Below are 25,786 nucleotides of genomic sequence, written 5' to 3' on the forward strand. Positions count from 1 at the left end.
CTACCTTGTTATACAGTTGTCAGGAGTCAAGGCTACTGTGTTGCAGTTTGATAGTTTCAGGTATTCACTGCTAGCTATTCCAATGCATTGAAACCTAAAAAGGGTTCTCTATATAGTGCATAAGAATGCCCACCAGAGTGACCTCTTGACTCCATTTGGAATCTCTCAGCCACTGAAACTGTTTTGCTTCATCTTGCATCCCCCTTTTGGTCAAGATGTTTTCAATCCCACGATCTTGGGTCCAGATTCATCCCCAGGAGTCATTTCCTGTGTTGCCAGGAAGATTTACACTCCTGGGAGGCAGGTCCCACGTACTGGGGAGGGCAGTGAGTTCACCCGCCGAGTTTCGCCTCCATGGTTTTTGATGAGAAATGGGCGCTTAGTCTTATCACTTCTCTCTAGCTGCTTTTAATATTCTCTCTTTATCTTTGGCATTTCACATTGTGGTTGGTATGTGTCTTGGAGTAGGTCCTTTAGGATTTATTCTGTTTGGAGTACATTCTACTTCTTGGACTTGTATCCTTTTGTCTTTAATAAGAATTGGGAAATTTTCGGCCATTATTTCCTCAAATATTCTTTCTGCCCTCTTTCCCTTCTCTTCTGGGACACCCGTGACACGTGCTTTCATGCAAATCCCTGAGACCCTGCTCAATTTTTTTCATTCTTTTCTCTGTCTTCTGTCTGTAAGATTTTGATTGCCCTGCCTTCTAGCTTGCTGATTCTTTCTTCTGCCTCTTCACATCTGTTGTTGTGTGCCTCTTCTGTTGTGCCTTTCATTCCTATCATTTGTTGTTTCTGTTTTATACTTTCAGATTCTTCTTACTCTCCTTTATCTTTTTTCATCTTTCCCAAGAATTTAATCTTTATATTTTTTCAATTTTTATGTATTTAAAATTTTTGTAATTTTATTTTTTTGTTTTAAAATATGAATTATTTTCAATTGCTTAAAAATATAGAAATTATTATTGAGAGTTTACAATGACATGAAGAAAAGAGTATAACCACATATATTTCCACAAAGCCCTAACTTAAGATATTTTAATGACAGCCTTGGGTAATAGCCTATTAAACTTCTTGTGAACTCAGAAACTTTCCTTGGGATGTCGCCCCTCCACCTTCTCTATGTTCATGCCCTCCTACCCCAACCTGGTCTGTCCCAGCCTTGAAAATGGGACCTGGACAATTATTGACTTCTTTGTAGAGTCAATCCTTTAGTTGTCCCCCAAATGACTAAAATCATACGGCAAGTTGTATCAAGAAGCACTTCCACTGTTGTGGTAGATTGATTTATGTCCCTCAACAAACCCCCGTTCTTAATCTTAATCCACTGCCCTATTGTAAATAGGACTTTTTGAAGATGCTATTTTTAGTTAAGTTGTGGGCAGTGGGCCTTAAACTAGATTACTAGGGGCCTTGTAAAGAGAATGCCACAGGGAGGAGCCAGAAGTTGGAGTCAGCAGATGTCCTTTATCTCTTTAGCCATATTCTCCTTCATTTCCTTGAAGTGATTTAGGAGATTTGTTTGAACATCTTTGATTAGTTCAAATTCTGTATCTCCTCTGAAGTTTTAATTTGTTCTTTTTTTTTTTAAATCTTCATTTTATTGAGATATATTCACATACCACGCAGTCATACAAAACAAATCGTACATTAGATTGTTCACAGTACCATTACATAGTTGTACATTCATCACCTAAATCAATCCCTGACACCTTCATTAGCACACACACAAAAATAACAAGAATAATAATTAAAGTGAAAAAAAGCAATTGAAGTAAAAAAGAACACTGGGTACCTTTGTCTGTTTGTTTGTTTGTTTCCTTCCCCTATTTTTCTACTCATCCATCGATAAACTAGACAAAGGGGAGTGTGGTCCTTATGGCTTTCCCAATCCCATTGTCACCCCTCATAAGCTACATTTTTATACAATTGTCTTCGAGATTCATGGGTTCTGGGTTGTAGTTTGATAGTCTCAGGTATCTACCACCAGCTACCCCAATTCTTTAGAACCTAAAAAGGGTTGTTTAAATTGTGCGTAAGAGTGCCCACCAGAGTGACCTCTCGGCTCCTTTTGGAATCTCTCTGCCACTGAAGCTTATTTCATTTCCTTTCACATCCCCCTTTTGGTCAAGAAGATGTTCTCCATCCCATGATGCCGGGTCTATATTCCTCCCTGGGAGTCATAATCCACGTTGCCAGGGAGATTCACTCCCTTGGGTGTCTGATCCCACGTAGTGGGGAGGGCAGTGATTTCACCTTTCAAGTTGGCTTAGGTAGAGAGAGAGGGCCACATCTGAGCAACGAAGAGGCATTCGGGAGGAGGCTCTTAGGCACAATTATAGGGAGGCCTAGCCTCTCCTTTGCAGCAACCGTCTTCCCAAGGGTAAATCCTGTGGTAGAGGGCTCAACCCATCAAACCACCAGTCCCCTATGTCTGTGGTCATGTTAGCAACCATCGAGGTGCTGTAGGCCAATACCCCTGCATTCTCCACAGGCTCCTCAAGGGGGCTCTACATATTTTTTTCCTTGTTTTTTTTTTAACTTTTTTTTTTAATCAACTGTATGAAAAATTAAAAAATAATTTAAAAAAATACAATAAAAGAACATTTCAAGGAGACCATAACAAGGGAGTAAGAAAAATTTGTTCTTTTGGGCCATATCTTCCTGTTTCTTAGTATTGCTTGCACTTTTTTCCTTACGTCTAGGCATCTGATTATCTTGATGAGTTTACTCTGAAGGCCAGTTTCTCTCTCTTGCCTAGGGTTTTATTGTTGACTGACTTTGTGTTATGGTTCTTTGACTCTTGGTTCAACTTATTCTAGATCTTTAGAATAGCTTGTATTTGATCAGAACTTTTCAGCTCTTCTTCATCTGATTTCTTGCCCTGGATATGCGGTACAATTTTTAAGATTGCACTATTTGTGCAATTATTTTACTCCCAGGAGAAAGCTTTCTTTCCTCTTTTCCTTCTTCCGGAATCTTGATTTTTTTTTTTCTGTTTGTTTTTGTTTTGCCTCTATAGTTTTACTCTTCTTCCTTGCCTCTAGCTGCCTTTGCCTGGAGGGCAAATTCTGGGAGGAGGGTCACTCTGGAGTGGACTTTACCAAGTCATTATTTCCCAGCCTGAACTGGGCCAGGGACCCATGATAGGGGCACAGACCAGCTCCAAAGTGCCCTGGGGAGCGAGTCAGGAAAGATGCCAAAAGCCTTTATGATGGTTCCCCACAGCTGTGCTTTCCTAGCCTGCCCAGCACATGGCACTGTTCAGCAAACTTCCCTGCAGCCCTAAGGAGGCTCTGCATCTTTAAACCTTCACTGCCTCCTCCCCTGTTGGGGATGGGGTTGAAACAGTGACTGCTGCCACCTTTGTCCAGGATGGGCTGAAACATAGCTCAGAGCTGGGACCCAGGGATCTTAATTCACTGATCAAAAGCCATGATCAGTACCCCCCCCCCCCATTCTTGGGAAAGAGGCAGCAACTAGTCAGTGACTGTATCCTGAGGTGGCCTGCCATGAGAGCTACTCACAGTTCTTTACCGCAGCTTATCAGCCTCTTCCTCCTGCTCTTTCCTGGATGCTGTGCAGTGTTGTTTTGGCCTCCAGAGCCCCAGAACAGTTGTTTCAGACAGTTCCTTCCTGTTTACTAGCTGTGAGGAAGGAGAGTCCTAAAGCTCCCTACTCTGCCATCTTCCTTGGAAGTCTCCAGTATCTGTTCTTAACATTTTAATATCAGTGGCGTTGTACATTTCTGAAAATCTGTTTCGTGAATGGCTTAATAAAAGACAGTTGAATTCTCATATCTGCTGCATTCAATCCGTTGCAATATGCTTTTTTAGTTGAAGTATATGAAGACAATGTGGCCTCACACACATGTAGTTGGAACAGGGAGGAGTATTTTTAAAGGCTTTTCAGATAGTTGTGGAAATTCTTTGCTACTACACCAAAACTCAACAAGTAGTAGTTCTTAAAGGTCATTTGCAAGGTGTGATGTGGAACCCTATCCATGATTTTTCAGACTGTTATATTAAAATCCATCATTCTTTCTAGCACTTTGAATGGATCTTGTTTCCTGCATCATTTTGTAACATTCATTAATCATTTGGAAGAAATATTGGTTTTCTGACTTGTGTTGATCTTCAAAATGTTGACATATTTTGTTATTCATTATAAAAAAATCACATTAGTATTGACACTGATTTCATCAGAAAAGTCTTTTTAAGTACTGGGAAGCTGTCAGGTTCATGGAGATAGACTTCAAAAATTTTATTGCCAGAAAAAAACTTTATTGGTGGCAGCAAATACTGTCAGTTGTTTGCCTTGAAGTGACAGTCTCATTTCATACATTTTTGAGAAAATGTGTGCCAAATACACAAGTCTCAATAAACAGCTGTAGTTTGTCTTTTTTTTTTTTAAAAAAAAAAAAGGTATTCCATTAAAAAAGTGGTGAGTTCAACTCATAATTCAAACAACCTCACAAGTGCTTTTCCTCAAGAAACCACCATACTTCAACATGCAGTAGAAGGACTTTATGTGTACTTCCCATTTCCTCACACAGAATATTAAGACAATATGTACTCAGTTGCATAAACCATGTGTATTAAATTGAGGTTTAATAAATTACTTTTTTATTTTTTTGTGGGTTTTTTTCCCCCTTCTTCAAGGGCATTCTTAAGTGAAAATGTTTTTGGTCTTTTTTTCTGTGAGTGTTGGTGAAAAAAACAACTACTAGTATAGTATGATGCCACTGCCTTGATTTGTTCTAAGGGCCGGTAATGTTATTCATTGCTACTCTTGCCCCGTCAGTGCAAATGTCAACACTGAAGAAGCCTGACACTGAAAACACTGAAATAACTGCTTAGTGTTATTATGAAAATAGTTTTTGACCTTGCAGACCAGCAGAAAGATTCACAGACCACACTTTGAGAACCACTGCCCCAGGGTCTATCAGAATTGGGTCTGTTTTTTCCATCTTCTCCATGACCATTCTGTCAGAAAATAGACTTGTTTTTCATGAGCCTCTTTATTGCTAAAACTTGTTCTTAGGAATGTGGGATCCCAATTATTTTTTATTCAATTGCTAGTGAAGGCAGCAACCAGAATATTTTTACATCTAATTCCTGATGTCCAGTATGAAGTTAGGTCTTATTTGCTAAAGCCTTGAAGACCATTTTAAACCAAAATATATTCATCGTGATTCTTAACCTTAAGTGTGATTCTTTAGGCTATCCCTCATAGAAGCATCCAGCTCCACACCAGGCTCTTAATAAATGTAGATCTCAGATAATAACTTTTGTCCCCTCACTTCCTACTCTGCTCCTTAGTTTCCGTTTTTTTTCTTTTTTTCTTTTTACACTTTTTTTATTGTGAGCTTTAACATATATACATAACAGTGATAACTTTCAATGGACAATTTCACAAGTAGAGAGCAAATCTCAAAGAATGTCATGGGTCACAGTTCCACAATTTCAGCCATTTCCATTATTGTAAAATATAACATACAGAAAGGTGTCATCTCTCAATGTACAGCTCAATAAGCAGCCATATAGATAATTTCAAAAATTGTTACGGGTTACAGTTCCACAGTCTCAGTTCTTTCCTTATTATGCAATAGAAGTATATACAGAAAGGTGAAGACCTTCAAGGCTCCTTAGTTTGTTTATCTGTATAATGGGGTGATGCTCTCACTAGCTTGGAATTGTAATGTATTTAAAGTACTTGACACGTGGCAGTTAGTAAATGTTAGGTCTTTTTCTTCCTCCTCTCATTCAGATCTTAGCCCTATGTATACTGTGTTAACTTAGCCCTCTTTTCTATTTCCCATTTATCTCAGACAGTAGGCTCAGTTACCATCTGATTCCACTTGGGAAGAGTTAATTATCCATCATTGAATTCTTTTTTGTTAAACTGGTAGAGAAAGTAATTTGGCAGATGTCCTAGCTGTAGTTATCAATAGAGGCCAAGTATAAATGTGATGTTTCCATTTTCAGAATTGTTTTAAGAAGGAAATAGATGAGGACTACTACCAAACTTTATCCTTAGTAGATCCTACTTCTACTATAATCCAGTAGAGGTCACGATTGTAAAGATTTGGAGGGACCGACCCAAAGGTTTTATTGTTGCTTGTTAATGCCTTTGGAAAAGAAGAAACTTTTGAAAAATCTTTATTTGTTAGTGCATTTCCTAGGACAGTATTCTCACCCTCAGTGAACTCCAACTTTCCCTTTCTGCTGCTTACTTGAATTCGATTGCCCCGAACATCCAAATAGTCCAGAACCCTCCCTCTCTCCTCAGTGGTCCACTGACTTATTTCGGTGAAACCTGTTATCTTTCTCCCAAGGACAGTGTTTTCCTTACAGCTATGAGTAGATTAATTCTCCACCTATTGGGATTGGAGGGAAGGAGTCTGGTTATTTTCTCTGCTTATCAACTAATCAGTATAATTTTTGTTGCATATTCCTTCCTTTGAAGCCCTGTACTTATTTTATCCTCAATAACATCAGCATCATCTGTGGGCCCTTTGAAGACTGAGGACCCTGTAACATAGTGATAAAAAGCAAGGGCTCAGAACAGAGCCAGGCTGCCAGGCCAATCCTGGCTCTGCCACCTAACATTTGTGTACTCTTGTGCAAGTTAGGGATACCCCCTTCTTAGTGGTTCTGACCGCTCCTTACGGTAAGTTGACTTGGTTGCATTTCCCCTGGCATAGAGTGAGGTGAAGGGAAAATATGGCCTGAAATGAGATCCATCCTCTTGCCATCTTCAGATTCAGAGTTGGGATAGTGGTGGAATAATGAACAAATGTATTACTCTGCTACCAAACTAAAATCTCAACTTAAAAGTTCTGTTTTTAAAAATAAGAGTAATCATTATCATAATAAAAAAAATAGAACCAAAAAGTATAAAACAAAACAAAACAAAATCTTCATTTCTAACCACTAGGTCAACATTCCAGAGGTAAATGTGTTGAACATGGTTTTGGATATCCTTATAGAAAAATTTTATTCTTGTACTAGCTTACATATGAATATATTTTTTATTTACACTGGCAGGTTCATCATGTACCAGATGTACACTTTGCCTTTTTCCCACTTAATTATATCTTGGAGATCTTTCCTTATGGACATGGATTTACCTTATTATTTTTAATATCTACATAGTTTTACCTTGTATGAATGACTGTTACTGATTTAACTAGTTCTCTGTTGGTGGACATTCAGGTTGTTTCCGGTTTTATGTGGTAATAGCCCTTGGTGAATAGCCCTTTGCACTTGAGTGAGAATGAATTCTTAGCAGTGGAATTGCTGGGTTAAAGTGAATGGGCGTTCAGACATTGATAGATATTAGCAAATACCTCTATGGAAACCGCTGTACCAATTTAGATTCCCCACCAGGGCGTTGTTTGCCACATTGAGGGCTTTTGGTTTTGTTTTTTTAAATCATCTTTTTAAATCTGATAGGTAAAAGATGATGTCTTTCTCCAATTTGCATTTTTATTTGTATTTCTTTAATTACTAGTGAGGTTGAATATGTTCTTATATATTGGGCATTTTTGGTTCTTTTATCTGTGATCTGCTTGTTCACAAACCCTCTTGAAAATTATGTCTCTGACTAATTTGTAAGAGCTACTTTTGGTTAGTCAGAAGTTTTAAATTATTATTTAGTCACATTTGTCTCCTTCTCCTTTTTTAAAAATTGCGTCTGAGTTTTGTGATTTTCTTCGAAAAGTTTTCCCTGTGCCAAGATTATGAAATAAATACTTACTTAGGTTTTCTTCTAGCTCTTTTTGGTTTTCATTTTTCACATTTAAATCTTGATACACCTGGAGGGGTGAGACAGGAGGATGGCACTTTTTCGTCCTTGGGCTTGGGAGATATCTCAGCATCATTTATTTCCTTTACCAATCTTCAATGACACCATTTTTAATATAGTATATTCCCATATATGGGGCTGCATGGTCTTTTTGAAGGCAAACGCTGTATAATTAGGAGGTCCCAGACAGTATTATATGATTGAAATACAAATAAGATCTCATCTTTGGGTGTTTATATTTTGAGATTTTAAGAATTTATTATCTTAAAGAATATAGGTATTTGTAGAGACATGTACACCAGAATCTAATTATATGCTAGTGCACAGTAATATATCATTTTATGTTAAAAATAAAAACCCTTTAATTTTACTTCAGTCCTTTGTTCTAACACAGTAAAACAGACTACTATTTAAGGAAGCATTGAATTATATAATACATATTACAAGGACTTTGATCCAAAATGGTTAAAACAGAATTTTGAGATGAATAATTGATAAATGTATTAGCTGTGTGGAAAACTTTGTTAACCAGAATAATATTTTGATATATTAAAATAGCCTTCGCATTTAAAACTTTGAAATGACCTATATAAAGCTAAAGTCACTTTTCTAATTTAAATGCATAAAAATGTAATTTTTATCACAGATTTGTTTGTTAAACTTTGCATTTGGAAATGTAAAAGCCCCTCAAATTTCTGGAAAAATTTGGGAGAGGAGGAAGTGCATTTTAAGAAAAAGCACTAATAATAAGGCCAGTAGCTGAGACCCTGGGGTTTATAGAGTGTCTTGGATATCTTCTAGTATTTTCCTCATCCAGTCCCACCTTCACTGCCCCACACCAGACCAGGCAAGCCTGCGTGCATGCAGACTCAGCTTGCCCTTCCCTGTTTGGCAGTTTACAACCCTTAGGGTGTAGACTGTTGGAAACAGTTGAAGGGGATTTTGGAGATCGTTTTGTTTATTCTAAGACACAAAAAAGGTGGTGGGAAAAAAAAACCCTCAATCCCATTGCTTAAAATTATTTAAAAATAGGACCTAACCTTTATCCTTACCCCCAAAGTAGACCTGTCTTCCCTCCTTAAATCTCAGTGTTAATCATCATTAAAAATTCAGTACAAATCTTTCCTAATGTTTTCAAAAATTCATGCTGATCTATCTAGCAGGCTATACATTTTTAGACATTTATTTTCTTAGATTTATTTTGTAGCTGCACCAGAGATCTGTTTGACTTCGGAATTTCTTTTCCCAAGGCTGATTTAGAAGTGACTGGAGTGGTATAATGGTGTAACAGCGGCTCTTGAGTTTGACAGACCTGTTTTGTTTTTTTTATTTTGCAGTATTTTTTCTAGTTATCTTTTTTTAATTTATTTTTATTTTTAAGTTCAGTTTTATTGAGATATATTCACATATCATACAGTCATCTGTGGTGTACAGTCAGCTGTTCACAGTACCATCATATAGTTGTGCATTCATCACCCCAATCTGTTTTTTAACATTTTCCTTATATCAGAAAAAGCAAGAATAAGAATAAAAAATAAAAGTAAAAAAGAACACCCAAATCATCCACCCTATTTTTCACGCAGTTTTTGTCCCCATTTTTCTAACTCATCCATCCATACAGTGGTTAAAGGGAGCCACAAGGCTTTCACAGTCACACTGTTACCCCTTGTAAGCAACATTGTTATACAGTCATCTACAAGAGTCAAGGCTATTGGATTGCAGTTTGATAGTTTCAGGTATTTACTTCTAGCTATTCCAATGCATTAAAACCTAAAAAGTGTTTTCTATAGAGTGCATAAGAATGTCCACTATAGTGACCTCTCGACTCCATTTGGAATCTCTCATTCACTGAAACTTTATTTTGTTTCATTTCACATCCCCCTTTTGGTCAAGAAGATGTTCTCAATCCCATGATGGACAGACCTGGTTTTGAATTTTGCTGGCCCCTTTTACTGATTTTAATATGATCTTGGACAAGTTACTTACTACCACAAAAGTCTTATTTTCCTCATCTGGGAACCATAGGACCTGCTGGAAAGATTGAATGATGTGACTTGTGAGGGCCCAGTACTGGCTTGTAGGTACTGAAGATTCCCTTTTCTGACTTGCTAAGTTTCTGAGACTCTTTGAGAATCCAGGCAAGCTGAGGATCTCTTCTCCAGGAAAATGCATAAATGGATGTACATTTTTATACATGCCCCCTCTGAAGGTCTATCCTAGCCCTCAAAGGCAAAGACTGACTGATTTCTGTTCTCAGCACTTGCAGGAGACATTGGGAACTAATTTAATCAGATGATAGTTGCAATAATTAGGAAGTAAACGTGGGCATTGACTTTTTGATTTTTATGTAGACAAATATCAGTAAACGAATAGCCATTACTAAAAAACATGTAAGCTCTTTAAACAAAATAAGCCAAGGAAATATAGTTCATTATCTCCAACAATATTTGAAAGTATATTAGTGAAAGTTTTAAACTCTAAAATTGTTCCCCTTTTGCTTTACAGAATAGAAGGGGAAGAACATTTTAAAAACTTATTTATTTTCTTTAGGCTTTTGTAGTTCCCTTGTCATCTCAGTTTGAGCCAAAAAACTATTACATGTAGTCAGTGAATACAGAGTACTTTAGCATGTTCATTTGCAAAAATTTCTATATTAGTTAATCTTTGCTGCTTCAATTTATTCTTAGTCATCTTAGCTCCAAGTATCAAGACAGTGGAAAGAAGATTGTGAAATGTATTCTCTGAAATGATGGGAGTGGCTAGGGCAGGAGATTGCTGGCATTGAAGGCTAGTCAGCACTGAAGCCCAGTGACCTGGTGTTCCTCTAGTGTCTGTTAAGCCACTGAGATATGTGCTGTTCACAAGTACAGACTTGTTGAACAAAATGAAAATGTGATAGCTTTTCTTTCATGATTTGGTTCAGTGAAGGGTTCTAGAAATTCATCTTGAAACTACTTATTGTTGGGTTCTTTTTTATTTGAGATTGGGATTTAAATGAATGGTTCCTTCCTGTTGTGTTTCCTAATGATAGATACTATCTTAGAAAACTGTGCATCCCGATATTAAAAGATAAAAAATTAAAAAAACAACTTTTGTAAAGGCAGTTCCTGGTATCTAACTCAAAAGGGAAAAAACAAGTAACCTGAGAACACCAAACATCCCTCCCACTCCTGTCCCCAGCCACTCAGTTTCCCTCCAGTCTCTTTGCCTCCTTCCAGAGATTATATATGCTTGTCTGCTCATAAACTTATACAGCCACCTCACCACAGCCCCCCCCCCCCCGCAATCATGTCATACCGTGTACATACTATTGCACTTTTCTTTTTTTTCTTATCAGGCTACCTTTACAAATCAGCAACTATACAGCTGTCCTGTTCTTTTTTTTATTCAATTTTATTGAGATAGATTCACATACCATACAATCATCCAAAGTGTACAATCAGTTGTTCACAGTACCATCATATAGTTGCATGCCCTACTCTTTTTAACACATGCTATACTATCCCATTGTATGGATGTACTACAATTTATTTATCCAGTTTATTATTAATTGACATTTGGGCATTTCTGAATTTTTGCTGCCACAAATCAAGCTGCATGAATATCCTTAGGTATGTCATTTCACAAATCTGTGGGAAAAACTGATAAAGAGCGAATTTGCAGGGTTGAAGCACATGTGGTTTGATGATGTCTTTCCACCATTTTATTATGAAAAATTTCGAACATAACAGCAAAGTTCAAAGAATTTCACAGTGAACATCCATGTTCACATTACCTAGATTATACCATTGACATTTTACTCTGCTTCCTTTATCACTTACCTCTTTATCTACCTACCCCTTCCATTAATACTTCTTGAATGTATGCATGCTGAGTTTTAGCAAATGCACATGGCTCTGTAGCCCAAACATCAGGCTAGGGAGCCTGACCATTACTCCATGTGTTCCCATGGGCCCGTCCCAGACAATCCCAGGCCCCCCTTCCACTCTTTTTTTTTTTCATTTTTATTGAGATTGTTCAGATACCATACAATTATCCAAAGATCCAAAGTGTACAATCACTTGCCCCTGGGTACCCTCATACAGCTGTGCATCCATCACACTTAATTTTTGTTCAATTTTTAGAAACTTTTCATTACTCCAGACAAGAAATAAAGTGAAAGATGAAAAAAGAAAAAAACAAAAGGAAACTCTAAACCTCCCCTATCCCTAACCAACCCCCTCAATTGTTGACTCCTAGTATTGATTTGGTACGTTTGTTACTGTTTATGAAAAAATGTTGAAATACTACTAACTGTAGTATATAGTTTGTAATAGGTATATAGTTCTTCCCTATATGCCCCTCTATTATTAACTTCTAATTGTATTGTCATACATTTGTTCTGGTTCATGAAGTGATTTCTAGTATTTGTACAGTTGATCATGGACATTGCCCACCATAGGATTCAGTTTTATACATTCCCATCTTTTGACCTCCAACTTTCCTTCAGGTGACATATATGACTCTGAACTTCCCCTTTCCACCTCATTCACACACCATTCGGCGCTGTTAGTTATTCTCACATCTTGCTACCAACACCCCTGTTCATTTCCAAACATTTAAGTTCATCCTAATTGAACATTCTGCTCATACTAAGCAAGAGCATCTACATTCCTTCCACAAGGCAGGAGGGAGAGTCAAAGAAGGTAGAGAGGCAAAAGAAAGAGGAAACAAAAAAAATGACAGCTAGGAAGCAGCACAAGGAAAAATAACCTTAAATCAAAGTAGAATAAAGAATCAGACAATACCACCAATGTCAAGTGTCTAACATGCCTCCCCTATCCCCCCCCCATCTGCATTCACCTTGGTATATCACCTTTGTTACATTAAAGGAAGCATAATACAATGATTCTATTAGTTACAGTCTCTAGTTTATGCTGATTGCATCCCTCCCCCAATGCCTCCCCATTTTTAACACCTTGCAAGGTTGACATTTGCTTGCTCTCCCTCGTAAAAGAACATATTTGTACATTTTATCACAATTGTTGAATACTCTAGATTTCACCAAGTTACACAGTCCCAGTCGTTATCTTTCCTCCTTTCTTGTGGTGTCCCACATGCTCCCCACCTTCCTCTCTCAACCGTATTCATAGTTACCTTTGTTCAGTGTACTTACATTGTTGTGCTACCATCTCCCAAAATTGTGTTCCAAACCACACACTCCTGTCTTCTATCACCCTGTAGTGCTCCCTTTAGTATTTCCTGTAGGGCAGGTGTCTTGTTCACAAAGTCTCTCATTGTCTGTTTGTCAGAAAATATTTTGAGCTCTCCCTCACATTTGAAGGACAGCTTTGCTGGATACAGGATTCTTGGTTGGTGGTTTTTCTCTTTCAGTATCTTAAATATATCACACCACTTCCTTCTTGCCTCCATGGTTTCTGCTGAGAGATCCGCACATAGCCTTATTAAGCTTCCTTTGTATGTAATGGATTGCTTTTCTCTTGCTGCTTTCAGGATTCTCTCTTTGTCTTTGACATTCGATAATCTGATTATTAAGTGTCTTGGCGTAGGCCTCTTCATATCTCTTCTGTTTGGAGTACGCTGCGCTTCTTGGATCTGTAATTTTATGTCTTTCATAAGAGATGGGAAATTTTCATTAATTATTTCCTCTATTATTGCTTCTGCCCCCTTTCCCTTCTCTTCTCCTTCTGGGACACCAATGATACGTACATTATTGTACTTTGTTTCATCCTTGATTTCCTGGAGACGTTGCTCATATTTTTTCATTCTTTTCTCCATCTGCTCCTTTGCGTGTAGGCTTTCAGGTGTTTTGTTCTCCCGTTCCTGAGTGTTTTCTTCTGCCTCTTGAGATCTGCTGTTGTATGTTTCCATTGTGTCTTTCATCTCTTGTGTTGTGCCTTTCATTTCCATAGATTCTACTAGTAGGTTTTTTGAACTTTTGATTTCTGCCGTATACATGCCCAGTGCTTCCTTTACAGCCTCTATCTCTTTTGCAATATCTTCTCTAAACTTTTTGAACTGATTTAGCATTAGTTGTTTAAATTCCTGTATCTCAGTTGAAGTGTACGTTTGTTCCTTTGACTGGGCCATAACTTTGTTTTTCTTAGTGTAGGTTGTAATTTTCTGTTGTCTAGGCATGGTTTCCTTGGTTATCCAAATCAGGTTTTCCCAGACCAGAACAGGCTCAGGTCCCAGAGGGAAGAAATATTCAGTATCTGGTTTCCCTGAGGGTGTGTCTTAGAAAATTGCTCCACCCTTTGATGCCTTGGGTCACTGTGCTTTTCTGCCCAGCAGGTGACGCCTGTTAGCCTATAATTCTTGACTGGTGTGAGGAGGTATGGCCGTGTTCCCCCAGGCTCTGGGGTCTGGTTCTGAATGGAAAGGGCCCCACCCCTTTCCTCCTAGAGAAGACAGACCCCTCAGGTGGAGGTCATTAGCATTTCAATGGTCTCACTTTCTGCTTGTGCTGTCTCCGCCCTTCCCAGAGTCACAGCCCTGGAAACTGAAAATGACTGGGGCTTTCTCCACTGAGCCAAAAAAGAAACAGATAGTCCCCTTCAGACCGAGTCCAAGGCAACCCTCCGGCTCTCCCAGGTCAGTCGTCACCCAAAGCCTCTGTTTTTTGGGGCTGCGTACCTGTAGTGAGCAGTTCACACTCGCTACTTAAAACCCCAGTTGGAGCTCAGCTGAGCTGTATCCGCTTGCTGGGAGAGAGCTTCTCTGTGGCACCACGCGGCTCTGCAGCTTGGGCTATGGGGGAGGGGGTCTCCCGACCTGGTTCCGCAGGTTTTACTTACAGATTTTATGCTGTGTTCTCGGGCATTCCTCCCAATTCAGGTTGGTGTATGATGAACGGATGGTCTCGTTTGTCCCCCTGCAGTTATTCTGGATTATTTACTAGTTGTTTCTGGTTTTTTGTAGTTGTTCCAGGGGGACTACTTAGCTTCCACTCCTCTCTATGCCGCCATCTTGCCCGAGTCCCCCCTTCCACTCTTAGTGATCATACCACTTCTACTCCCACCAGGGATGCTTGAAGGCACCTCACACCCTCTCACACTGTGCTGTCTGTAACTTTGGATGTTTGCCAATCTGACAAGTGAAAAAGGGTTTCAAGTTGTGTTTCTCTTTATTCACTTTATTGTGAATAAAGTTAAGCAAATATTTATGAGCCATTTGTAGTTCCTTTTCTGTGAATTCTTGCTTCATATTGTTTGCCTATTTTTCTGTTGGGTTATAGGTTTTAACATTTTTTATTTTGTGTGAGTATCCATTTATGTTAAATAAAAGACCACTCTTAGAAGTTTGGTATTGTTAATAAAACTTTCATGTGAAGTAGTTCATGATGCTGAAATGGATTATTGTCTTGCTTTTAATGATATAATAATAATAGTGGTGTTTTCTCTAACTTGTATATTACTGCTCAGGTACTTTCCATGGCTTATTTTTAGCAGTACCCCTTTCCCCCTCATAGTCTGCATCCATAGGCATTTGAGTACATCTTAGGCATAAACTGTTGCTACCCAGGAGGACAGGCCTGCAAATAAGTGATAATGTCATATGTGTCACTGGAGTTTAGAGGTGAGAGGAGTATCTGGAAAGACAAAAACTAACAAATATTAACTACAAATAGGTAATGTTGAGATAAAATTAGAAGGAAAACATGAGAAGTGGTTGATTTGCACTGTGCAGATTAATATCCTTATTTATGCTGAATGGCAGCAGTTACTGTTATGAGTTAGTTGATTGGGCCTTTCTAAAGTCTTTAAACTCAATCTTTGTGTGTGTGTGGGGGGGGGTAGGAGTAATTGACCTATATGCCTTTAATCTGAAAGCAAAAGGTAACCTTTCATTGTCTCCTTATGCCATTTTGAAATAGGTAAATATATTGTGCCTTTTTTCCAAACTGAGAGAATGAAGAAGTCATCTGAAAAACCAGTAATGGGAGAAAATATTTGCAAATCATGTATCTGATGAGGAATTTGTATCTAGAATATATAAAGAACTCGTGGAGCTCAGTAATCAAAACACAAATAACCCAATTTAAAAATGGGCCAAGGGTCTGAATCAGCATTTCTCCAAAGAAAATATATAAATGGCCAATAAGCACATGAAAAGATACTCAACATCGTTAGTCATCAGGGAAATGCAAATCAAAACCATAATGAGATACCACTTCACATCCAGGAGGATGGCTATAATCAACAAGACAGACGATAGCAAGTATTGATGGGTATGTGGAGAAATTGGAGCCCTTGTACATTGCTGCTGGGAATGTAAAATGGTGCAGCTGCTTTGAAAAATAGTCTGGCACTTCCTTAAAAGGTTCAATATAGAGTTACCATATGACTCAGCAATTTCCCTCCTAGCTATACACCCGAGAGAAATGAAAACATACGTCCACACAAAAACTTGTACATGAATGTTCATAGAAGCATTATTCATAATAGCTAAAAAGTAGAAACAACCAAAATATCCATCAACTGATGAATGGACAAATGAAATGTGCTGTATCCTTACAATGAAATATTTTTCAATCAAAAGAAACACAGTACTGGTACATGCTATTGAAACATTATGTTACGTGAAAGAAGCCAGACGCAAAAGGACAAATACATGGTTCCATTTATATGACATGTCCAGAATAATAGGCAAACCCTTGGAGACCGAAAGCAGATTAGTTATTGCCTAACATTGGGGTTGGGTGTTGAGGGGAAACAGCACGGGGCTTTTTTTTGAGGTGACAAAAGTGTTGTAAAATTGATTATGATGATGGTTGCACAACTGAATACACTAAAAATCAATGAATTTTACACTTTAGGTGAATTGTGTAGTATTGAATTTTATCTCCATAAAGCTCTGACCCAAAAAAATCACTAATGGAGCCGAAAAGAACTTCCTAAAATACTAGAAATGTAACCAATTCCATTCCTCAGCTAGCTTCTTACTAAAATTGATCTTAGGAGAGGCCTCAAGTTTTCCTTGGTGAAAATTGTTTATGCTTCCCGCTTCTCCCAACAAATTAAGTGCTCATTATTTTTGATGGTTTTCATTCTTTTTTTTTTTTTTTTCCATGGTTTTCTTAATTCATTTGACACCGGCTTTTCTGGGATTGTGTGGGTTTTTATCATCATTATTATTCTTCTGAGAAATTCTGAGAGCTATGCAATCTTCTCTTAATTATTTTCTGACAGACTTTCATCAATATTTAAGACCAGCATTGTGATTTCATGTAGCTCTATTTCCTTATACCTAATGGCTTGCAAAAAACAGGTTTGAAAATTATTTTTAAATACTGAGGAAGATGGTATTAGTACTAATTTTTCTCCTCCAATGGCTTTGTGTGAAGGGTTTTTGTTAAGGTTATCCATGTGTCCAACTAGTATATTTGATATAGAGAAGAGGTGGAATTAGTAGTTAAATGTATAATAGAGCATTAAAATTATCACTTTGCATCTGGTTTGTTGATAATTGTTATTAAACAAGCTGCTACTACCTTATTTGGGCATGTTGATGGCTTCAAGAAGTTTCTGCAATAATGAAATCTTAACAGATGACATTTTCCAAAACTTCATGGATTTCTTTGTTACCTTAATACCTATGGATCACACTTGCAAAACACTGGGAATACATTATATATGGAAATGAATTAAACATTTTTTGAAAGAATTTAAGAAAGAGTCTTTTAATATTACTCTAAGTTTTTCTGTCAGAATTAGGCTTCGAGTATGTCATCAAACCATCTCTCTGAACATAGACCACACATTTCTCCTTAATGCGTTAATGTTTTTAAAGAAATCAAAGTATCACATGCTTATTATTTTAAAAGTATCATCTCTCAACTTTCTCCCCAGAGGAAAATATTTCTGTTGTTTTAGTTCTTCCTTCATAATTCTTAAATAATGTATAAATTTCAACTTTTTAAATAAACTTATCAAAGTAAAGCTTATATTCAGAAAAGTATACCAATCATAAATATTCAGCTTAATGAATTTTCACATAGTGCATACCTGCGCTCCTCCATCTAGATCAAGAAATAGAATATTACCAAGCACCGCAGAACGCCCTACCCCCAAAAGTAACTACTATCCTGATTTCTAGCCCCATCAAATTAGCTTTGCCTGTTTTTTGTTTTTCTTAGTGCAGCTGTAGGTTTACAGAAACATGCAGGAAGTACAGTTTCCATACCCCCCCCCATTCACAGTTTTCCCTATTAATATTTTGCATTAGTATGATACCTTTGTTACAATTGATGAATCAATATTATTATAACTATATTATTAACCCTATATAGTTTACATTAGGGTCACTCTGCTTTGTACAGTTCTATAGGTGTGTGTATGTGGTAATTTATATGCAGCCTAAAATTTGCCTTTATCCCTTTTCGAATATACCTTTCAGTTGTGTTAATTATGTGCACAAAGTTGTGCCTCCATCACCATCTTCCATTGCCAAAACTTTTCCATTACCCCAAACAGAAACTCCATACCACTGAAACATTAACTCCCCATTCTCCTCCCCCACTCAGCCCCCCTCGTAACCTGTATTCTAATTTCTGACTTTATGAATATGCATACAGTATTTGCCCTTTTATGTGTGGTTTATTTTACTCATCAGGATGTCTTCAAGGTTGATCCAGGTCGCATTATGTGTCAGAACTTCATTCCTTTTTGAGGCTGAATAATATCCCGTTATATGGATATACCTCATTTATCCATTCTTCTGTTGATGGACACTTGAGTTGCTTCCACCTTTTGGCAGTTGGGAGCTTTGCCTGTTTTTGAACTTTATGTATAAATGATTTCGTGTAGTTTATACACTTCTGGCACCTTGCTTGCAGCATCATGTGTGTGAGGTTCACCTGTGTTCATTCTCTTTGTGGCATACCACAATTTATTCATTCTGTTGATAGAAATTGGATGGATTACATTTTATGGCCATTACGAATAGTGCTGTTTTTAACATTCTTGGCCTTTGAATGCACGTTTGCACACACTTCTGTTGGGTAAAGTCCTAAACGTAGAATTACTGGGTTAGAAGGTATTCAGATTGCCAAGGAGATTTTCAAAGTGGCTGTACCAGTTTATTCTTCCAGAAGCATAATACTTGATTTATCAACTTTAGACTATAAAAGATAAGGATTTAGTTCCCTTAACCTCTCTATCCTCCCTCTGTCCCCTCCTACTTTGACAGTTTAAATTATTTTTAATTCTTTGGTCAGATACTGTTGTAACTTGAAATAATGAATCCCTGCTCTCCCCTTAACTTTAGAAAGTAGCTTATGTCCACTTGTGACATAAAAGGATATTAGACACCTCCCCCCTCAATCATATTACTCAAAAAAGGCAGAGGCCTTCTCTCCTACAGAGAGGAAAAGTATAGAATTTAAATTTGTGTCATATCCTATGATCAAGCAGCATTAACGGGGGAAAAACAACATAAATAAATAGGGTTAACAGTATTATGGAAGAGAGTAGATAAAGTAAAATTATTGAATTCAAGAAGCCATCTTGACTATGCCTACTATCTATTTCAAAATTTCAATTGCACAACATGAGGAAGCTTATTTCTTGTTCATCCAGTAGTCCACTGTGGGTGATCTTTGTAGGTAGGGTGGCTTTCCTGTATATACATGGGTTTCAGGGATACCAGTCACCTTTCATCTTGTGGCTCTGATATCCTATAGGGTCTTGGAGACCTCTATTTTCAGACAGAGTATGGTGGAAAAAGAACATGGGCTTCTAAGAATAAGAGTCTGCTGAAAAGACAGTGGTCACTTCTGCTCACACTGCTTTGGTGGGAACGTCACATGGGAGTCTCCTCTAGATGTAAGGGGGCTGGGAGATGTAGTGCCTTCCTGGGCACTTATCCACCAGTTCTAACTCCACAGAATATTGGGGTATCAGGTATTTTTGGTGGATAGCTAGCCATCTCTGCTTTACTGTCTCCTTGAGGTTAGGGTCAGAATAATTAATGTTAACTTGGAACAATTTCATTTCTGCTGATGTGCCTAATTATTTTAAGTGGTGATATTTTAAAAATTTTATTGTAATAAAATGTCTATAACATAAAGTTTGCCATTTTAACCATTTTGAAATCTATAATTTGCTGGCATGAATTGCATTCACATTGTTAGTCAACCATCACGACTATCCATTTCCAAAACATTTCCATCACCCCAAACAGAAACCATGTACCTATTAAGCAATAACTCCCCATTCTCCTTCTTCCCCAGCCCCTGTTATAACCTTTAATTTACTTTCTGTCTCTGTGAATTTGCCTATTATAGATATTTCATATAAGTGGGATCATACAATATCTGTCCTTTTGTGTCCGGCTTATTTTATTCAACATAATGTCTTCAGGATTAATCCATGTCATAGCAGTGTCACAACTTCATTCCTCCCCCCACTCCAGGAGCAATTTGTTTTTTGTTTTTATTTTAATTAAAAAAAATTGTGGTGACATATATATATAACATACATAGATATCATAAAAATTTGCCATTTTAAGTTTTTGAAGTGTATAATTCAGTGCTACCACTACTACCATCCATTACCAAAGATTTTTCATCACCCAGAACAGAAAATCTGTGCTCATTAAACAATAACTCCCCATTCCCCTCCCTCCCCCTGGCTCCCAGTAACCTTGAATCTGGTTTCTGTCGCTATGAATTTGTCTATTCTAGATATTTCATATAAATGGAATCATATAATGTCTGTCTTTTTGTGTCTGGCTTATTTCACTTAGCATATGTCTTCAAGGTTCATCCATGTTGCAGCATGTATCAGAACTACGATCCTTTTTATGACTGAATAATCTGTTATATGGATAGACCACAGGGTTGTTTTTTTTTTTGTTTTTGAGGTTTACTATTATTTTTTAAAGCAGTTTTATTGAGGTAAGTTTACATACTAGACCACATTTTGCTTATCCATTCATCTGTTGGTAGACACTTGGGTTATTTCCACATTTTGACTATTATAAATGATGCTGCCATGGACATTGGTGTACAAGTATCTGGGATTCCGTTTTCAGTTCATTTGGGTACATACTTAGAAGTGGAATTGCTGGGTTCTGTGGTAGGTAAATAACCATAAACCAATGGTTATATCTGTAGGTATTACCGAACTGTTTTCCACAGGGGTTGCACCATTTTACATTCCCACCTGTAATGCACAAGGGTTCCACTTTCTCCATATCCATTTTGAGTTCATTGTTGTATATGGAGTAAGAGTCCAACTTTATTCTTTTGCATGTGGAAATCCATTTTTTCCAGAACCATTTCTTGAAGAGACTATTCTTTCCCTATTGAATGGACCTGGCACCCAAAGATCAGTTGGCCATAGTTGTATGACTCTCAGTTCTATTTAATTGATTTATATGTCTATTATGCCAGCACCGCATTGCCTTGATTACCGTAAAGCTTTTTAGTAAGTTTTGAAATCAGGAAGTCTTGAGTCCTCCAACTTTGTTCTTCGTTTTCAAATTGCTTTGACTATTTGAAGGCACCTCTGCAGTTCCATATGAAATTGAGGATCAGTTTTTGTGCAAAAAGGATTCTTGGAAATTTGATAGGGATTGCATTGAATCTATAGATCGCTTTGGCTATTGTCTTAGTTTCCTGGGGCTGCCGTATCAAAGTACCACCAGCTGTGGGTGGCTTAAAACAACAGAAATTTATTCTTTCACAGTTCTGGAGCCTAGAAGTCTGAAATCAAGATCTCGACCCAGCCATGCCCCCTCTGAAATCTTTAGGGAAGAATCTGTTCCATGTCTTTCTCCTGGCTTCTGGCAATGACCAGCAGTCCTTGGTGTTCTTGGTTAATAGCGGGAAAACTGCAGTCTCCACCTCCGTCTTCACATGGCTGTCATCTTTCTGTCTGTCCTGTGTCCAAATTTCCCTCTTCTTAAAAGGACACCAGTCATACTGGCTTAGGGCCTACCCTAATCCAATTTGTTCTTATTTTTAACTAATCACATACTTAAAGTCCCTGTTTCCAAATAAAGTAGTCCCCTTTATCATACAGTGAGTTAGGACTTGAACATGAATTTTGGGGGACACAATTTAGCCTATAGCAGTAGTATTGACATCTTTACAATATTGTCTTCCAGTCAATGAACATGGGATATCTTTCCATTTATTTAGGTTTTCTTTAATTTCTCCCAGCAATGTTTTGAGTTTGTTTTTAGTTTAATTATTTACATAAACATTTAACATAAACAGGAACAAAGAGAAGACTTTGGGTATTAGCAACAAATAATGAGCAGCAAACTAGAATTAAGAACAAAAGGTAGAATATATATATATATATTTAAATCGGGGAAATATTTTTAAAAACAAAATAAGGCAAGAAGATATTTTGCCAACTTGACAAGCATGCTTTTGCGAATATTAGATCATGGTAGGATGACTTTAGATAAAATGTGAGGAATAAACACATTTCTATAACCTATTTTATTTGCAATCACTGTGCTTACATAGATGCTTGGTTTGAAAAATTACAAAACATGGCCACAAGGAAAAATCTGGTGGGTAACAGAGATCATTCTCCAGAGGTCAGCCAACATAGAGGTGGGCAGGGCTGCTGAGGATCCAGTGCTTAGTTATATCTCCATTCAAAGATTCTCTGCCTTTATCAGTTTTTTTTCAATGCAATTTTATTGAGATATATTCACACACCATAGAATCCATCCAAATGTTTTTAGCGTACAAGTCTTTCACCTCCTTGGTTAAATTTATTCCCTGTGTATTTAACTTTTTTAGGTGGCATTGCAGATGGAATTGTTTTCTTGATTTCCTTTTTGTAAGTGGTGAATTTTTATATGGAAATATATAGATTTACAACTAAATGATACTTCTTGCCTCCTTTGGTAATACTTAGTTTCATGATTTGTTTTATTTTTATTTTTATTTTTTTATTTTTTTATTTTTTATTTTTTTGTTTGTTTAATTAAATTCAGTTTTATTGAAATACATTCACACACCATACAATCATCCACGGTATACAATCCACTGTCCACAGTATGATAACATAGTTATGCGTTCATCACCACAATCTATCTCTGAACATTTTCCTTACATCAGAAAGAACCAGAACAAGAATAAAAAATAAAAGTGAAAAAAGAACACCCAAATCATCCCCCCATCCCACCCCATTTGTCCTTTAGTTTTTTTTTTAATCTTCATTTTATTGAGATATATTCACATACCATGCAGTCATACAAAACAAATCGTACTTTCGATTGTTCACAGTACCATTACATAGTTGTACATTCATCACCTAAATCAATCCCTGACACCTTCATTAGCACACACACAAAAATAACAAGAATAATAATTAGAGTGAAAAAGAGCAATTGAAGTAAAAAAGAACACTGGGTACCTTTGTCTGTTTGTTTCCTTCCCCTATTTTTCTACTCATCCATCCATAAACTAGGCAAAGTGGAGTGTGGTCCTTATGGCTTTCCCAATCCCATTGTCACCCCTCATAAGCTACATTTTTATACAACTGTCTTCGAGATTCATGGGTTCTGGGTTGTAGTTTGATAGTTTCAGGTATCCACCACCAGCTACCCCAATTCTTTAGAACCTAAAAAGGGTTGTCTAAAGTGTGCGTAAGAGTGCCCAACAGAGTGACCTCTCGGCTCCTTTTGGAATCTCTCTGCTACTGAAGCTTATTTCATTTCCTTTCACATCCCCCTTTGGTCAAGAAGATGTTCTCCATCCCACGATGCCAGGTCTAGATTCCTCCCCGGGAGTCATATTCCACGTTGCCAGGGAGATTCACTCCCCTGGGTGTCTGATCCCACGTAGGGGGGAGGGCAGTGATTTCACCTTTCAAGTTGGCTTAGCTTTAGAAGGAGAGGGCCACATCTGAGCAACAAAGAGGCATTCGGGAGGAGGCTCTTAGGCACAATTATAGGGAGGCCTAACCTCTCCTTTGCAGCAACCATCTTCCCAAGGGTAGAACCTATGGTAGAGGGCTCAACCCATCAAACCACCAGTTCATGATTTGTTTTAACTTTAATTTCCATATACTTTACAGTTAGGTCACCTTTCAGTGAAACTTAGAAACTACTATATTTACATGGATTTTACAAACCACTCAGAAAGAGAAAAAAAGCTGTCAAACTATGATGTACCATTGATTGTAAATGTTAATTATATGTGTCTTAATCCCTCTCTCCATCTTTTTTCTCCTCCCCCTTCTCTATAGTTTGTAATTGGCACAATGGAAGAAGCTGGAATTTGTGGGCTAGGAGTGAAAGCAGATATGTTGCATAACTCTCAATCAAATGATATTCTTCAACATCAAGACTCAAATTATGATGGCACAAGTAACAAACATTTATTGGAAGAGGACGAAGGCAGTGATTTTATAACAAAGAACAGGAATTTGGTGAGCCCAGCATACTGCACGCAAGAGGCAAGAGAGGAAACTCCTGGTCGAGAAGCTCGGATGGATCCTCCTGATGGCCAGCAGGATTCCCAGTGCAACAGGAACAAAGAGAAGACTTTAGGTAATAGTCTCAGCTTGGCGTTGGACATTTTCAAATCCTGCTCATTTTACTTAAGTTTTCTATAGCACAGATGATGATTGTAGAATATGGCCCATTTTGAGGTAGATGTTGCTTGGCTAATACACATATTGTCTGGTTGAGTCATTCTGTCAGTGAGTAGGAAGTTTAGTTATTTCTCTCAGATTAATCAAGAATTGACTTTCTTGCAAAAGTTAGGGGCCAGCTCGACAGAAGTAGTAGTTGACTTGCCTTGTTTGGATTTTTTTTTCTTTTTTTTTTAGGTACTGACCAAAATTACCATGAAAACTGTATGTTTATTTTCTCGGTTTATTTAAAAATTAGTCACAAAACTTTAGAGATGATATAATGCTCTCTGTGATTTAGAAAGAAAGTTAAGACTGATTGATTTTCAAGGGTATGTTTTCTCCCTTCTGCTATGTTAGTTTGAAATTTAGGACTAAGAATGTGAAATGTTAAATATGAATGAAATCTGAAATCCCCTTTTAGTTTAGTTTACTGGTTACCTCTTAGTTTTTTATACTTGGGTATAGTAGGTATAACAAAGTTTACAATGTTTGATTTGCATGGTTTCTGAACATGACTGTAAATTGGAATTATCCTTCTCATTAAGTCCATTTTCTGATACCCTGGAAAACTTAAAAATTTATAGGAATATGAAAAGTAATTTTAACTCCCTGCAAAACAAGACAAATTTCTTCAGAATCAATAGCCCCAATTATAAGTATAAAAACAGTCTCAAAAAGTTAAAACAGAGTTACCATGTTGACCCAGCAATTCCACTCCTGGGTATAATATACCCAAGAGAATTGAAAACATATATGTACACAAAAACTTGTACACAGCTATTCATAGCAGCATTATTCATAATAATGAATAATTATTCATAAACCCAAATATCCATCACCTGATAAATGGAAAAACAAAATGTGGTCTATTCATATAGTAGAATAGTAATGAGCTGTAAAAAGGAATGGAGTACTGATGCATACTACAGCATGGATGAACATTGAAGATGTTATGCTAAGTGAAAGAAGCCAGTCACAAAAGACCATGTGTTATATGATTCCGTTTTATTTGTAATGCCCAGAATCCACAGACACAAAGAAAGTAGCTTAGTGGTTTTCAGGGACTGAAGGGAAAGGGGAACGAGGAGTGACAGCTAATGCCTAAATGATTTCTTTTGGGGTAATGAAAATGGCCTGGAGTTAGACAGTGGTGATGGTTGCACAACTCTGTGAATATAATAAGTTGTACACTTTAACTGGGTTAATTTTATGTTATGTGAATTATAGCTCAAAAATACAAACAAGAAAACAGATGGAGTTTGCATTAAAAACTCTTCATAAACTTGCAGATTACAGTTATTTCTAATCACATTCAATAATAATGTTTAATCTTTTTTCTTATTCTTACTGGCCTCAGGCTTAATGAGAGA

The 25,786-nt window shown here is 37.3% G+C and overlaps 1 protein-coding gene across 3 annotated transcripts in view; it reads left to right on the forward strand.

Moving 5' to 3' along the window:
• The window catches only part of TXLNG (taxilin gamma), a 65,319-nt gene that overhangs the window by 17,236 nt on the left and 22,297 nt on the right, over positions 1–25,786 (forward strand). For 2 of the 3 annotated variants that reach the window (XM_037822151.1, XM_037822153.1), the window contains exon 2: positions 24,027–24,330. In XM_037822151.1, coding sequence (XP_037678079.1) covers positions 24,027–24,330 — 304 coding nt within the window. Of the gene's footprint in view, positions 1–14,348; positions 14,404–24,026; positions 24,331–25,786 lie in introns of those variants that run through there. The other variant, XM_037822152.1, reaches the window with a different exon arrangement.

The sequence above is a fragment of the Choloepus didactylus genome, chromosome X, assembly GCF_015220235.1.
Source record: "Choloepus didactylus isolate mChoDid1 chromosome X, mChoDid1.pri, whole genome shotgun sequence".
NCBI lineage: Eukaryota > Metazoa > Chordata > Mammalia > Pilosa > Megalonychidae > Choloepus > Choloepus didactylus.